Source organism: Glycine max, chromosome 11 (genome assembly GCF_000004515.6).
Source record: "Glycine max cultivar Williams 82 chromosome 11, Glycine_max_v4.0, whole genome shotgun sequence".
NCBI lineage: Eukaryota > Viridiplantae > Streptophyta > Magnoliopsida > Fabales > Fabaceae > Glycine > Glycine max.
This window is the reverse complement of record NC_038247.2, coordinates 28661622-28677317: the sequence shown is the minus strand read 5'-3', so window position 1 is coordinate 28677317 and position 15696 is coordinate 28661622. Positions and strand designations below refer to the sequence as shown.

Genomic DNA, 15696 nt, shown 5'->3' with positions numbered 1-15696 from the left:
ATCCATAGAACAATTTCTGGAAAAGGTGGCCTGGCTTGAAGCTTAGCTTCCTCTAGGGAGACCCCCTGAGGTTGTTCCTTCTAGTCCTGTACCAGCAAGGACAGAGCCAAGACCAACTGAGCCACAACCTCCAGTAGTAGATCCACTTGCTTCTCCAGAGGTTGAGATACTATCTCCTCCACCAGCTCCACCGACACCACCTCTGATAATCATTCCTGATGACTCAGTTGATGAAGTTGCTGCTCCTCCTAATTCACCAACCTGCTACCTAGAGGATGGTTCGGACTTTTCTGATTGGATGGACTACTGAGGAAGATGTGGTTCATCTTGACAAGAATGTGGATATTTTTGATGATTTTGTGCTTCTTTTGTTGCGCTTTTTGGTTTACTATTAGTATAATTATGGTTTTAGAACAATATTTCTTTTTTGTTAATTTTGTGCATGGGTAGCTTAGTTGCTTAGCCTGAAGCATCCTAAACAGTTTAACTTAATTTTGAATGGTATGGCAGTGAAGCAGTTTACTTATTTTGTGAAAATGGTTGTATGTCGTATTTTGGATTAAATGCATGATTAGGATGAAGTTTATGTCTCTGTTCATAAGTTTGAACAAATGTGTATGTTAGACAAAGAAAGAACAAGAATTTGAACTTGCAATTAGAATTGTTAGTGAGTAGACAAATTGATTGTGAAAGAAAAGCTTGAACCAAAACCGGTGAAAGTGTGACCTTAAACTGTGAGTGAACGACTAGCTGTGAGTAATAGTCTTTGCATGAATCTCTGAATTTTAGAATGGAATGTATAAATGAGGACATGATGAAGGCCATGATTGTACAATCACAAGCTTTTTTGACCAAACAGCTTACCTTGAATGATAATTGCATCCTTTGCTCCCTTTTTGAGCTGAATGATAGTAAAAAAAAAATTGAACCCTGAACTTAAATAATTATCTCCTGATACCTTGTTTAGATTTTAGGATAGCATATGGTTCAAGGAAAATTTACTCTAAATTTGGGGGAGGGAAGTCAATTAGAATGAAAAGAAAAAGGTTAAGCATCAGCACACACAATAAATAAGTTGTATGTTAAAAAAAAGAGAAAGAAAAGAATAAATTGTGCTGCTACAATAAGGTCAAAAGCAACTTAAGAGGAAAAGCTAGTAAGCAAGCTAAGTGTATTAAAAAGACCATTGGGATAAATCTGGGATTTGTGCTCTCTGAGAATCTAAACCTTTGAATCCTAGAAAGACCAATGAATTTTTGTAGCCAAGCCTCACTACAAGCCTGAGAAAGTCCTTCTGATTTTGTTTATACATTTTTTACTTTATGGCATGAGATGAAATTCAAAGATTGGACCTCTTGCTAGTTTTTATTAATGAATAGCTTAAATACTTATGCTTGAGTGAAACAGTAGTCGTGAGACTGTGGTTTAAGCTACTTTCCTTGATATTTGTCTTATGCCTAACTTCATCTATCTGTTAAGGTTACATTTTATACTTCTCTTTGGATACTACATACCTTGTGAAAGACAAGTGATGAGGGAATTTTACTCCATTCTCTTATCATGCAATCAGTCACTTTGTAGCATACACCTTTGTACATAGTCACTGCATGTCATTGTCACTTGAGGACAAGTGAGCTGTTTTCTTTTTGCTTGAGAACAAGCAAAACTGTAAATTTGTGGAAGTTGTTAGTCAGTGAAAATGACTCACTTTTGTGTATAAAACTTGAATAAATTGTATCAAACTCTCTCAATTTATGGTTATTTTGTAATGTTATAAGTATTTTCTGTTAAGTATAGGTAATAAACACTTAGTATTTTCATTTTGTGTGTTTAATAATCATTTTCTCTCAATTTCAGGTTAATTAGGCAAGCTTTGGAAAATGTTGTTTTCACCTTCTCGCTAAGCCAATCTACTGGCTTAGCGAGCATCCGCTAAGCGCAACACTCCTGGGCTAAGCGCGAGGAAGAATCCAAAAGAAGATGAGCTGTACAGGTTCGCTAAGCGCACCACTTCATCTCTCTAAGCGCGCTGCTTCAATTCATCCGCTAAGCGAAAAAGGCACGCTAAGCCAAAAATCACTAACATGCGCTAAGCGCATGAACAAGGCCACCTATTTAAGCCTGAAATCAGATTTTGTGAAGAGAGTTTGGACTGGGATTCAGAGCTTTGCATGTCTAGGGTTTCTAGAGAGAGAAAGGTGCAAGTTCCAGAGAGTTTTGAGAGATTTTGTTGTGTGAAGACCTGCAGAGACCAGAGCTTGAAGCAGGAGCCGGTTTGAGAGCTTGAAATGAGTTTGTGAGTGATTGTGAGATCCTAGAGGTGAAGGAGACATCCTCACCACTTGTATTTTTCCAATCTTTCATCTTGTTCTTCTCTTTGTTCTTAAGAAGGCTTCCTGGTATGGAAAGCTAAATTCTCTGTTGGATTTTCCCTGTAGGTACCTGATGTAAATATATTTCTATCTATTTAATGATGTTTTGTGTGTTCTCTGTGCTATCTACTTTTCATTCCAGTATGTCTTTACCTTGATCACGTAGATGCATGCTTTGTTAGGGTCATTCAACAGTGGAAACTGGTTTGACTCTAAAGTCCGTGATAGTGCAGGGCTGAGTTGTCGTGCTTTCACGAGGAATTGGGGTGCGGTAAGTTAGTTGAGTATGTGTGTCTTAATGCAGTCCTGCTTGAGTTTAGTCTTACAAGAGGAATCTGCGGTCAATGCTTGATCAGGATTAGGCTAAACTATCACGAGGAATCGGGGTTTAGTATCTCAGGAGACACCATAAGAATACATGAGCATTGTTAGATAGAGAATATCTTTTTAGCATCAGGCACCTATTAGGAAGACCAACGTGTTCTCTACTTTTTTTTACACATCATTTCTGTCGCATGATTTTCATTCTTTTTGCACAGATAGTTTATACACTTGTTCATATTCACACTTACTTTTACACACTAGACGCCTAATTGCTGAAATAGCTTACCAAATAACACAAGTTCCCCGAGTGTTCGATACTTGGTTCTTACCGTTTGTGTGATCCGATGCACTTGCCGGAAGCCGAACACCTACCCTTCGAAGGGGGTGCGAAAATAAGGGTTTGTCTCCAAGGGAGAAAACGAGCAGATTCGTCACCAACGTTTATTCGAGGAAAACACTAGAAAAACCAAAAAGACAAATGTCTGCAGATTTTGAAAATAAGGGTTCAGGAGTTGTTTATGCACAGGGAAGGTATTAGCACCCCACTTGTCCATCACAAGGGATGATAGCCTTTAATCGAGTGTGCAAAATCATGACTTTGATGTTTATTTATTTTCCCTTTTTTATGTTTTTCTTTTTACTTTTTGGGATTGATAAGAGTGTTGCTCTTGCTCCTACGTATCCTCAAGTGCGATGAGGAACTCAAACCTACGTAGTTCTTTATAAGCGAGAAAGTTATGTGTTACATTGATTTGATTGATTTTAATTCCGAACAAAAGTTGTTTAAGGCGTTGGACCTTGAAACGGTGTTTTAAACTTTGAAAAGCAGAGAGAATCGTTAAGGCGTTAGACCTTGACACAATCTTTTGATTTTTGAAGAGATGAGAGATTCGCTAAGGCGTTGGACCTTGAAGCGACCTTAAGTGATATTTGATAAAAATATCAACAAACGATAGTCTCCGGATGAAATTAGGGTATGACACTCATAGATGTTGGTGATAGGAAACTAGGAGCAGGTAATGATGGATTTTTTGAGATAGAAATTCCATTTGAATTTCTAATTACAAATTTCTCTGATCCTATTAAATCCATTGTCACCCATATCTACCAAAATATCCAACACAATTATAAAAATGAAGACTTTCTAAAGTCTAGAGCTATACTAGCTTCAAACATTGAGGCTGTAGAACAAATTAATGAGTATGTATTAAACATTGTGCCAGGTGATGACAAAGAATATTTAAGTTGTGATTCCATTGACATGACAGATTCTGCAGAAATTCAAGGTTACCAAGCTATTACACTAGAGTTTCTACATTCATTAAAAACATCTAGATTACCTAATCATAAAATTAGGTTGAAAATAGGAACACCTATTATGTTGATTCGAAATTAGATCAAGCATAAGGGCTATGCAACGGTGCAAGGCTAATTGTGTCTAGAATGACTAATCATGTTATTGAAGCATGAATTATTTCTGGTAAAAACATAGGTAGTTTGGTCCTTGGCCTTTCAAGATGATTAGAAGACAATTCCCAATTATAGTGTCATATGCTATGACAATCAATAAATCTCAAGGACAATCTCTTGAATATGTTGGATTATATCTTCCTAAACCAGTTTTCAGTCATGGCCAACTTTATGTGGCATTCTCATGAGTTCAAAGTAAAAGTGGATTTAAGATTCTAATTCATGATAAAGAAAGAAAACCACAAAATATAACTATCAATGTGGTTTTCAAGGAAGTATTTCAAAATCTCTAGTATGTGCTAATATTTTTAAGTTTTTATACAATTAATCATTCAATATAACTTGTTGATAATAATAATCTATCTTGTGGATGCAAGATTTTGTTTAGAATCTATTTTGGAACAACATCATCACACCAACTTTTTGGTGAGTTTACATTAAACAAATCTATTTTGATTTGGTCTACTTAAAAAAAGAGAGATTATCCTCCATCATATTTAATTACATTTTATATTTTAGCGCAACATAATTAATGAATTATCTTATAACCTTATCTTTTTTGTGTACAATGATGTCTTCTAATACTAGGTTCATATAAATGAAATAATTATTTTTCTAGGAATATAGATTCAAAAACAGAGAATGATTAGAATATAGAGGATGAAAACACTTTTTGGATGGGTCCAATAAGTAGAAGAAGACCTTACAAGTTTGTCCTTGTAGACCTAAGACAACTAGAGCCTAGAAACATGAAGGTAGCAAGGGAAAGTTAGTTATATAGAGAGAGTATAGATGAGAGATAATGTCATTTATTTCATGACCAAGCTTTGTAACACTATGTCATTGATCAACTAAAAATAACTTAATTTAATATACAATTGGGATGAAAATGCTACTTTAGTAATTTATTAGCTTATAAATTTATTATTCCTTTTCTATATAATAATAAATATTAATTATTGTCGATTTAGTAATGATTCAATTACAGTTAAATCATATCATAAATTTTAACTTACAAAAAATGTAGCATACCAATTTTAATATTTTTTAAATTAATATTTTTTTTACTTTTGAGAATAAAAGAATTGTTTGGCTAGAAAAAAATTTATTTCCTATGGTTTAGGTAATAAATAGTGGCACTATCATTCTACTCTGATCCTGTGAAATGGCCCACTAATCAGGTAGCTCAGATGGGGCATTTTCTTTATACACCATTCAAATATCAAATAGTTCATTTTAAATTTGAGTTATTATCTCAAATGCACCTATGCATATTTATTTGAGATTGTAATTTAAATTTGCAAGGTCCAAAATTAATGGATTATTTAGTAACAATAGTTGTAAGCAAAAAGCAAATGAAAAAAGATTGGGTGTAGTGCAGGAACAGAATCTCCTGAATTGTGCACAATCCCAACATGGGCCTTAATAAAATCTCCCAAATAACTATTTCATTCGGTCACGCTTAATATCCATTTCAATTGCCATTCATTCCATTCACTCATTCATATGTTCAAAACATGAAAATAGAGACGACGTTGGTAGAGGAATTGATGCAATCCTACCCCAAAGGGCATTGGATAGAAGACTCCAAGAAGATTGGGCCAGAGATGCAGGAGAAGGCCTTAGGGTTCTCATGAGCCTTAGGGTAGAATTTAGGCCCATGGGCTAAGTATGAACCCACTTATCTTTGCACATATTAGATTAGGGTTTCATTATTTTTGAGCCTTGTATTTAGGGCTCCGTAGTGTATGGAGGGTACCCTAGTAATGTAGGATTTTTTAGCCCTTGTAGTTTATGGCACCTAGACTAGTTTTTGTATTATGTGGAGTTTTGTAATTTCACATGCATTAAGTGCACTATTTGATGTGTGTGTGTTGGAGAGAAGTTTAATTGAATTGGGAGAAGCCCAATCCAATTAAATTTTGGACCTTTCTAAGGGGGAGGTGAGCATTTGCTTGCTACACCTCATTGACACATCATATAGCCTCACTTTGTGCATGTCCTTCATGCTTTACATGTCTCATGACACCTAAGCACACTTATTGGATAATCTTGGACTTGATCTTGGATTAGTGGGCTGAACCATAGCTAAAATTCACAAATCATAATTAGTGAAATTTTGGCTCCAAATTTGGCTCCACAAATTCAAATTCAAGTGAAATTTGAATAGAAATTCAAATTTCCCTCCAATTTTGTGTGATACTTAGGCTATAAATAGAGGTCTTGTGTGTAGATTTTTTCAACTTTGATCATTTGAGAATCACACTTCAAAGTTCAAACCTCAAACCTCATTTGAGACACAAAATTTAGTGCTCCTTCCACCTCTCTCTTTCTCTCTCATTCTTTTCTTCCATTGAAGCTTCCTCTCTAAGCTTCTTATCAAATACACTCTCTTGGTGGTGAAGCTCCTCCTTCCATGGCTTATTCCCTAGTGGATGATGCCTCCTTTCACCTCTTCTCCTTCTCCATTCCGCTGCCATTAAAATTCAAGAAGTAAAGGACTCCGTTGATGAAGAAGATCCAAAGCCTACAAGCTCCACATGGAGCTACATCAAGAATGAACTCCATCTCATACCCAAGGACTAGACATGATAAAGCACACTCAATCCATCTCACGCCCAACCACAATAGAGTTATGCGACGATCCATTTCACTTGGTAAGCATCTTCATAATACTGCACTCTAGGTTAAATTTTTTTTATCCCCAGTCACAGACCCAAGATCATGTTAGGGCTTTTAAATTGAAACAAAAAACCAATACTTTCAACCTAGAAATATCATTTTTCAATAACAAAAATGGGTATATGCACTGTGTGCAAGTGATTGTAATGCGTAGTATTAAACCATAAAAGATTGGGACTTTACTAGCGTATGAATACATGCAAACGATATTGACGATTTCTCTATATTTGAGAGATTATTCATTCAAGGATAGATTTTTATAATGATTAAATCGTTAAAAAAATAGTAACATCAATGTACATTAGTTTAGGATTTTAGTGAATATAAAACAAAAAATTGATTCTTTCAATCTATGAATATTAATTTTTTCTCTAACAATGGCTATATACAGTGTATCCATAAAATATTGACACTTTACTATAGGATGACTACATCCAAACTATAATAGAGTATACTTTGTATTTGAGAGATTATTCATTCAAGGTTAGATTTTTAAACTAACTCAATTGTTAATAGTGACATAGAACAAGAACATATTTTGTTTATATCGTTATTTATGCTTCACCATTTAATAATAGTAACTTTTATATTGTAAATGGAGTTTAAAAATCATGGATGAAGATCAGAAGAATTGGAATGAAATGGCTAAGGTAATGATGATGGTTAATAGAAAACCAACTAACATGTTCAATTAAGGATCAAGCTAGGAATTTCAAGACTATTCTCAAATATACATGACATGATATAACATATCAATATTGCTTATATTAGTTTACTTTAAATGTAATCTTATAGTGAAGTTAGTAGGAGCTTTGTTGTAAGATGGGAAGATGAATTAGAGCATATTTGGCATCTCCTACATAGTAATGGAAAGATACACTCTGTTGAATACAATCAAGATCTTTAGAAACCAACTATAGTGGCTGGTTGGATTGAACAGAGAGATTACTATGGATTGGCAGGTAATCATCAAGTAACCATGACCCATTTTGGATCATCAGTTTTCCTCTTGACAATCGACAAAAACACCTCTTAACCACAAGCTTATCCAAAGTGGCATTCGTTGTACCACCAAATTCCTAATTCAGCCACCTTTAAAGTCCTACTGAATTAGTACAAAGTAACTTCTAGCAATTTGGTGAGTAATTCAACACTGTATATAATAAGTACCTTTGTCTGTAAAAATTTTAAAAACATATACATATCTAACATGAACTTAATCTTAATTTCAGGATGCACTGAGTTCTATGTACTCATTTATGAAAGATGCAAAATTCACCAATGTTAATTTGGAAGGGACTACAAAGGCAACATTGTTGACAATAATTGGAGGAAGTATGCAAATTCACAAAATTTGGAAGTTGGCCAGGAAATTATATTTGAGTTCCCAGATCCAAAATTTAACTTTGTTCTATTCTAAATTTGTTTGTAATTTAACTACATTATACTCTACCAATCTCTAGAAACTTTGGTTTATAACTCTTTCTGGTGTATTTTGTGGGAAATGGTGCTAGGAATGGTTCTGCTATGATTTTTTGAACTAGACAATTTTATTATATAAAATATATTTTGTATTCCAATTTTATTAGATTTGGTTTTCATTTACTTCTTTTCAAGGACGACTTATGTTTTATTTTTTGGATTTTTACAACTTTGAATGTTGAGCTATGTTATGTATAATTATAGTTGGTTTTTAACTCAGCTGCTTGGTTCATAATTATTTAGTAACATGTGAAATGTTGTATATTGTGTTTTGCATTTCGCAAGTTTTAGTTTTAACATTTCCTAATAATCTTATATTAGTTTTTCTTCTCATTTACTAAATTCTACAGAGTTACAACTAAATGTATATGTAGCTTACCCATGCGGACCCATGCATCCGCATGGGCACTGGACTAGTTTGTTTTTAATATAACACCCCTCTATATATCTAATTAAGAAAAGTTTGGGGGGCCATGCCCCCTATGTCACCACTAAGATCCGCCTATCCGCGTATGTATGTGTGTGTGAAATATCTACTTTCTCAAGCTTTCACTTTTTTTAACATTCACTTTAATTTGAATTTTTCTCTCTCTTGAAATGATAAATTTCACTTTTCTATCATACATTGTTATATGCCCTCTTATGCTTTCAATATCAACTCAACAAGTTGTAGCTAAATATCATATATAAACTAATTTCAAATATATTTTTATCTTTAAAATTCAAATAGCTCCTAATATTTATGATATATTTTCTTATACTTTTAACATCAATAGAACAATTTAACAAAATGTAACTAAATATCATAAATTAATTTTGAATTTATATTAAAGAGTTAAAGAGGTAAGTCCTTAATGGTCCATTTTATTAGTTAAATACATATATTATCTTCAAAAGTCAAATACACTTCTAACATGCATTTGATATATTTTTTTATGTTTTTAATATCATTCCATTAAAAAAATTAATATCATTACCAACTGAACATATAACTTCTTACATATCACTTTTAATCAATTATTTTCATGATCTAGCAACTATTAAAACTTTTAAAAATAGTAATATGTAAAAATAAAACAAGATACAAATTTATATATAAAGAGGATTATTATATAAATAACACAATTTTATTAAATTTTTTTATTTCTCTTGATCTATCATTGTCAATATCTTTAGTTCTAACTTAATTTTTGATATTTATCAAAAGAAAATCAATAATTAAAAATGATAATATATCACAAATACATGTAAGATCACTCGACAATAGTCTATGATCTAACTTACATTAAGTTTAGACTACGTTGGACTTTTTTGAAAATAAACCATTTGTAAACTTTTTATAAAAAGTCTATTTGTTTAAAGAATCTTTTAGATCCAACAAGCTAACATATAAATAATAAATAATATTTTTTTGTTATTATTCTTTTATTATATTGTATCAAAACCATAAATATATATTTAAAATATTAAGCCTGTTAACCTATATAGATAGTCAAATATATAAGTTTATTAAGCGACGAATTTATGCTTTATTTAAACAACTTATTATAAAATAAATATTTTAACTAAGTTATCATCAAGATAATAAATTTATATAAAACGTAATTAAACTCTGCTTGCCTGGGCTTCATATGTTAGAGGATCCTATGCTATGCTATGGGGTGTTATTATTTACTTTTTGCTTTATTTTCATTCCATTTATCACTTTTTTTTTATAAAAGAAGAGCAGCAACTACTAAAACTCGAAAAAGTGATCCGCACACGCCCTTTAAAACGATATCTGGCCGTTGAAATCCATTTAGCGACGTTCCTTAATGGTCAATTCATTAGTCCACGGATCGCAATCCTTAACCGTCGATTAAGCGAAAAATCCAAGGACAAAAACCAAATTTCAAAGCACGCTAGCTTCCTCTTCCCGCTCCAATAAATACCCAATTCCCCGCTCCACTCTTCATTCCAATTCAAACAGAAAACCTAATTTCTCAAATTTGATTTCGCACCAAATTTTCCTCACTAAAATGTCTGGTCGTGGAAAGGGTGGCAAGGGTTTGGGAAAGGGAGGTGCCAAGAGGCACAGGAAGGTTCTGCGCGATAACATTCAAGGAATCACGAAACCTGCGATTCGTAGGTTAGCGAGAAGAGGTGGCGTGAAAAGGATCAGTGGTTTGATCTACGAGGAAACCAGAGGAGTTCTGAAGATATTCTTGGAGAACGTGATTCGTGATGCTGTGACCTACACTGAGCACGCTAGGAGGAAGACAGTGACTGCTATGGACGTGGTTTATGCTCTTAAGAGGCAGGGAAGGACCCTCTACGGTTTTGGAGGCTGAACAATTCTTTTTTTGGCTGTGCTCCTATGTGCTTGTTCTCTTGGATGCTGGTGATGTTTAGGTTCATCCTGTAACATAGGCTTATTCAGCTCTAGATGTAAAACGTTGAACCGTAATTGGAATTATATGAATTAGTACTTTTTTGTTGGTGGAAATTATAGCTCGAAACTTTGGCCTCACGTTTTTTATTTGGTATTATCATGCTCTGCACTGGAATGTTTTGACATGGAAACTGGTCTTGTAATTTAGATTTGATAAAAGGAAAGGAAAAGTACACTATTCAATGATGTTTTGTATTGTATAAAGGTTAATTGAATTTTGATTTGTGAAAGAGACAATATGCTGAAAATGATTGCCTTTGTTGCTGATTACTATAGATTTTTGGTGAATTTGATGAAGTTTTAAGCATTGTGTGTTTATTAAAGTCAGAACAATATGAAACAATCATGAACTAATCTAGAAATCTAGTGAAGACAAATCTCTGAAGTTTATTAGAATCGTATAGCTGGCTTGTTTTTTGCAATATGGTGAGTTTATGCTGTTATTTTTTGTCAAATTTTGCTTTCCCTTTTTATTGTGTTACTTTGAGCTCATGCTCGAGGTACAAATTTGTGACTCCGTGGGAACTCTAGTGGTATACTAAATCTAAGAGTTTTGTAAGATTTGTGATATAGCATAAGTAGAATTAAAACTCCAAAAATAACCATCATTGTAATTTGTTTTGTTCATGTTTCCTAGTTAAGGAATGAGTCTACACTCTACAAGCTTATGTTAAGAATCAGATTTTTTGTAATGATATCCTATCAAATTTCCTTCAACCATTTCTGTCAAGTTGGACAGACACAACTACCTACTGGAAGCCCTATTTTGTTGCTGACTAGAGGGAGTAAATTTGATGATGGCTTCAATCTCGGGACAATGAATTGTCTTAGGCAATTATGACTGACGGTTCCAACAAGAGCAATCTTGCTTATGAAGAATGATAAACCGATGATCAACAACTTTGGTTGTTGTTTAACACCATGACTGAAACTCAAATCACAAGTTTCACAACATTCACAAGGGATCATTGTAGATTGAGGAATATATGATCAAGATGAAAACCTTGACACAAGCTTAAATTCTCAAGATCCCAATCTCAACTTTTGAGTTGATCATACAAACTTTTGCGGGAATGGATGTTGACTTGTTGAGTATAAGCTCAATATTGTCGTCCAATTATCTAACAAAGAAAACATGACTTGGGTTAATCTGCACATTCAGCTTCTAGCACTTGAAAACAATATAGAACAAAACAATTTTTCAAACCTCACCAGCCTCCATCAATGTTTTTGGTAATGTGGCCAATAGATCAGACAATAAAATAAGCAGACAATTGGACTAGACAAACATGGAGATGTTGTGGTTTTGTGAGTTAAGCACCCTTCAACCATGTCCCTGTGTGCTTTGTGAATTTTTAAGTTCCATTATGAAGTAAGCTAAAACAAATAAGGTTATTATGGTGGATTAGATGTCTCGGCTCAGGTTTATTGACAACTTTAATGACCTATTTGGGTTGAGACATGATGGTTGTGGATTTATGTTGGAGGCTCTAGGAGAGAATAAGGAGGGTGCCATTGTTTCTTTTTCACCATTTTAGATTACTTAAATTTTCAATTTTTTCATTTTTTTTTCTTCTATTTCTGGTTTATGGTCTAAAAATATTGCAAGGTGACGATACAATGTATGAATTTGATTACTCAATATAATAAATAAATTGTTAAAGTAGGATAATAGATTGAAATGGTGCCTGCTTGATTCAATGTTCATGAAGTGATTCATAGTTCTACTAAAAGTAGCATCACTTGTAAGATAAATAAATTTACCAAGAATGAATTTATGAGTTTAAAACACTGACACAACACTTACTTATTTAAGACATAATCAAGAACATGAGAATTGTCTGTGCATAGTGCAACCTGTAGAAACCCAAGATCACACTTTCATTTTCTAGAGTTTTCATTGAGACAAATCCTATAGAGCAATTGTTAACATGACGGTGAAGGGGACCTAGTCTTGGTATTTATTAACCCTAGGCACATTCCATTATGGGCCCAGTGGTTAGTCCCAAACTGTTTTCCCACACTGATCAAAATTAGGTGTCCAAAACCCATGAAAAATTAATCACATTATTAGTGGGCTTAAGTATCATCAAATGAATCATAATATCAGACTGTTTTTAGAAAAATAAAATTTTACAATTATTTGTAACCCACAAGAATATATGGAAAAATTCTAACATTCTCCCACTTGGGCATAATTGATTGTGTATCTTTAGTTTTAAAAAATATGTTCGAAAACGACTCTCGGGCTAATAACATATTGTGGCCACAAAACATATGATTCCATGATACAACACCTAATTAAGACTTCATCCAACAAAAGCCATGTAACATCGAATCATGGCGATAATTACATCTCTAATTAATGTAACACCTTCCATGATTACAAATATTATCGACTTCGTTGACTAGTCATCAATGTGAAGTGTAGCAAGAAATGACGTGTCAATGTGATTAAAAAGTCATACCATCATTTTATTCGTCACTCCTCAACTTCTCTTAAGAGCTTGAAACCCTGAGAAACTACATGGTTTATCAAGAAACCATCATGCCTTAGCTCCAATCCTAGTGTCGATCACTGACTCACTGATCCCAACAACACCGAACTTTAATAACATTATGCCTTAGCTCCAATCCTAGTGTCGATCACTGACTCACTAATCCCAACAACACCGAACTTTAATAACATTATGCCTTAGCTCCAATTTTGGTGTTGACCACCAACACGATGGTCCTAACGACATCGAGATTTAATAATTTCACATTTGATACACATACAAAAGGCATCATAATGAAAATCATCTCATCATTTATTCATCAATTCAAATGTAAAATGTCATCAATACATCATTTTCCAAAATTCAAAATAAGGATCCAACAACATGAAAAGGAAATAACATAAATGTAAAGCTCCCACTAACCAAGTAGTTTTGAGTAGTACAGGTGATGCAATCCTAGCCCCTAAGGGTATTGGATAGAAGACTCCAAGAGGATTGGGCTAGAGTTGCTAAAGAAGGCATTGGGGTTCTCATGAACCTAAGGGTAAATTTTTTGAGCCCATGGACTAAGGTTGGGTCCACTCTTCTTTGTAAATATTATAATAAGTTTTCCCTTCTTTTTGGGCTTGTATTTTGGTCATTCTAATAGTATAGGGTTTTAGCCTTGTATTTTCAGGGCATTTTTGAGTAGTCTTTGTAGTATGAACTTTTTTTGTATTTTCATGTATTTTGACATGGGAGTGAGCTTAACTATTATAGGGGATGTGTAGCTAAGCTCTAGCTTCTTATCTCAAGGAGGTGAGCTTAGCTATTAGAGAGGTGTGTGTAGCTAAGCTCTAGCTTCTCATCTCAAGGAGGTGAGCTTAGCTATTAGAGAGGTGTGTTTAGCTAAGCTCTAGCTTCTCTAGGAATCTTCTCAAGGAAGCTTCTCAAGGAGGTGAGCTTATTTATTAGAGGGGTGTGTGTAGCTAAGCTCTAGCTTCTCAAGGAAGTTTTCTCAAAGAAGCTTCTCAATGAAGTTTTCTCAAGAAAGCTTCTCAAGGAAGCTACCTAGTCTATAAATAGAAGCATGTGTAACACTTGTTGTAACTTTGATGAATGAAAGTCTTATGAGACACACTTCAAAGCTCCACTTCTCTCCCTATTTTATTCCTTCAATTCCGTGCTCCCTCCTCTCTCTTTCTTTTCCTCCATTAAAGCATCCTCTTCAAGCTTCTTATCCAAGGCACATTCTTGGTGGTGAAGCTCCTTCTTCCTTGGCTTATTCCCTAGTGGATGGTGCCTCCCCTCTCCTTTTCTCCTTTGCCTTTCGCTGCATCTCCATGGTGGAAAATCACCATTGAAGGACCTCATTAAAGCTCAAAGATCTAGCCTCCATAGAAGCTCCACAAGCAAGCTTCCATGAAGGCCCTCATCCAACAACTCCTTTACTTGAGGAATAAACTCAAGCCCTTGGTGTGGCAATGCTAGCAAGTGTCTTTTTACAAAAGAGAAAATGTGGAGGTTGTCTAAGAGGGGAAGTTTCTTTAATGTTTGTCTTTATTGTAAAATGAGTTTCCTTCTTAGCTAACCTCTTGGAGGAGAAACTTACCTCCTTATACTTCTCTTTAACCACTAATGGTTATCCTTCTTCTTGGGGGTAGATTTCTTCACTAGATTCTTACCCTTTTGCTTCTTCACTTTCACTAGAGGAAGGTGAAGTAGTAGCCTCATCTTGGCTACTATAAATGTCTTGGCCCCTCATAATCATGGTTTTCGTGGTGGGTCATTGAGAAGTAATGTGTCCTCTTCCAAGACATTTAAAGCACTTTATAGAGCTAGTCTTCTCTTGCATACTAGCCTTAGGGGCTTGCTTTTCTATTGTCTTCCCCTTATCATCTTTGGGCTTAGAAGGTATCAACCCTAAGATTCCTTGACCTTGGTCTTTCTTTGGATAAGAGTGAGAGCCATAAGATTTTGAAGTACACTTTCTTTTAAGTTGTTGGTCTACCCTTATTTCCCAATCTAAGTTAGCCTCTACATTGTCCTTTCCCTAGAAGTATGGGAGGTTAATGTTAGCCTCTTGAGGCTTTCTTTCCTTTTCTCTACTATGGGAGTGAGGTCTAAGATGTGACCTATGCCTTTCTTCGTAATAGTCACAAAGTTCTTCACTTAGGCTCTTGCAAGAGTTGTGACTACTATATGAGACATGTTTTTCTCTTTTCATTTCTTTCATTATTTTTCTTCTTTCTTCATCTCTTATTTTCTTTCTTTTATCTTGACTTATTTCTTCCACTCTCTTTTTTCCTTTTTCTTTTCTCTCTTGTTTTTCTTTCCATAACTTGAGGAAACTCAACTCATCTAAGATTCTAGATAAAGGGTCTTTATGACTAGTACCCTCGCCATTAACACTAGATGAATGATGACTCATGTTGGTTCCTAAGTTGTGGTTCTTTCT

At 34.3% G+C, this 15696-nt stretch overlaps 1 protein-coding gene across 1 annotated transcript; it reads left to right on the top strand.

Annotated features, from left to right (window-relative positions):
* Positions 1-10283: 10283 nt before the first annotated feature.
* LOC100305586 (histone H4) lies at positions 10284-11007 on the top strand. Its single transcript, NM_001250566.2, is given in 1 exon segment — positions 10284-11007. A coding segment is annotated over 1 exon segment (312 nt). The 5' UTR covers positions 10284-10348; the 3' UTR covers positions 10661-11007.
* The last annotated feature ends 4689 nt before the right edge of the window (positions 11008-15696 follow it).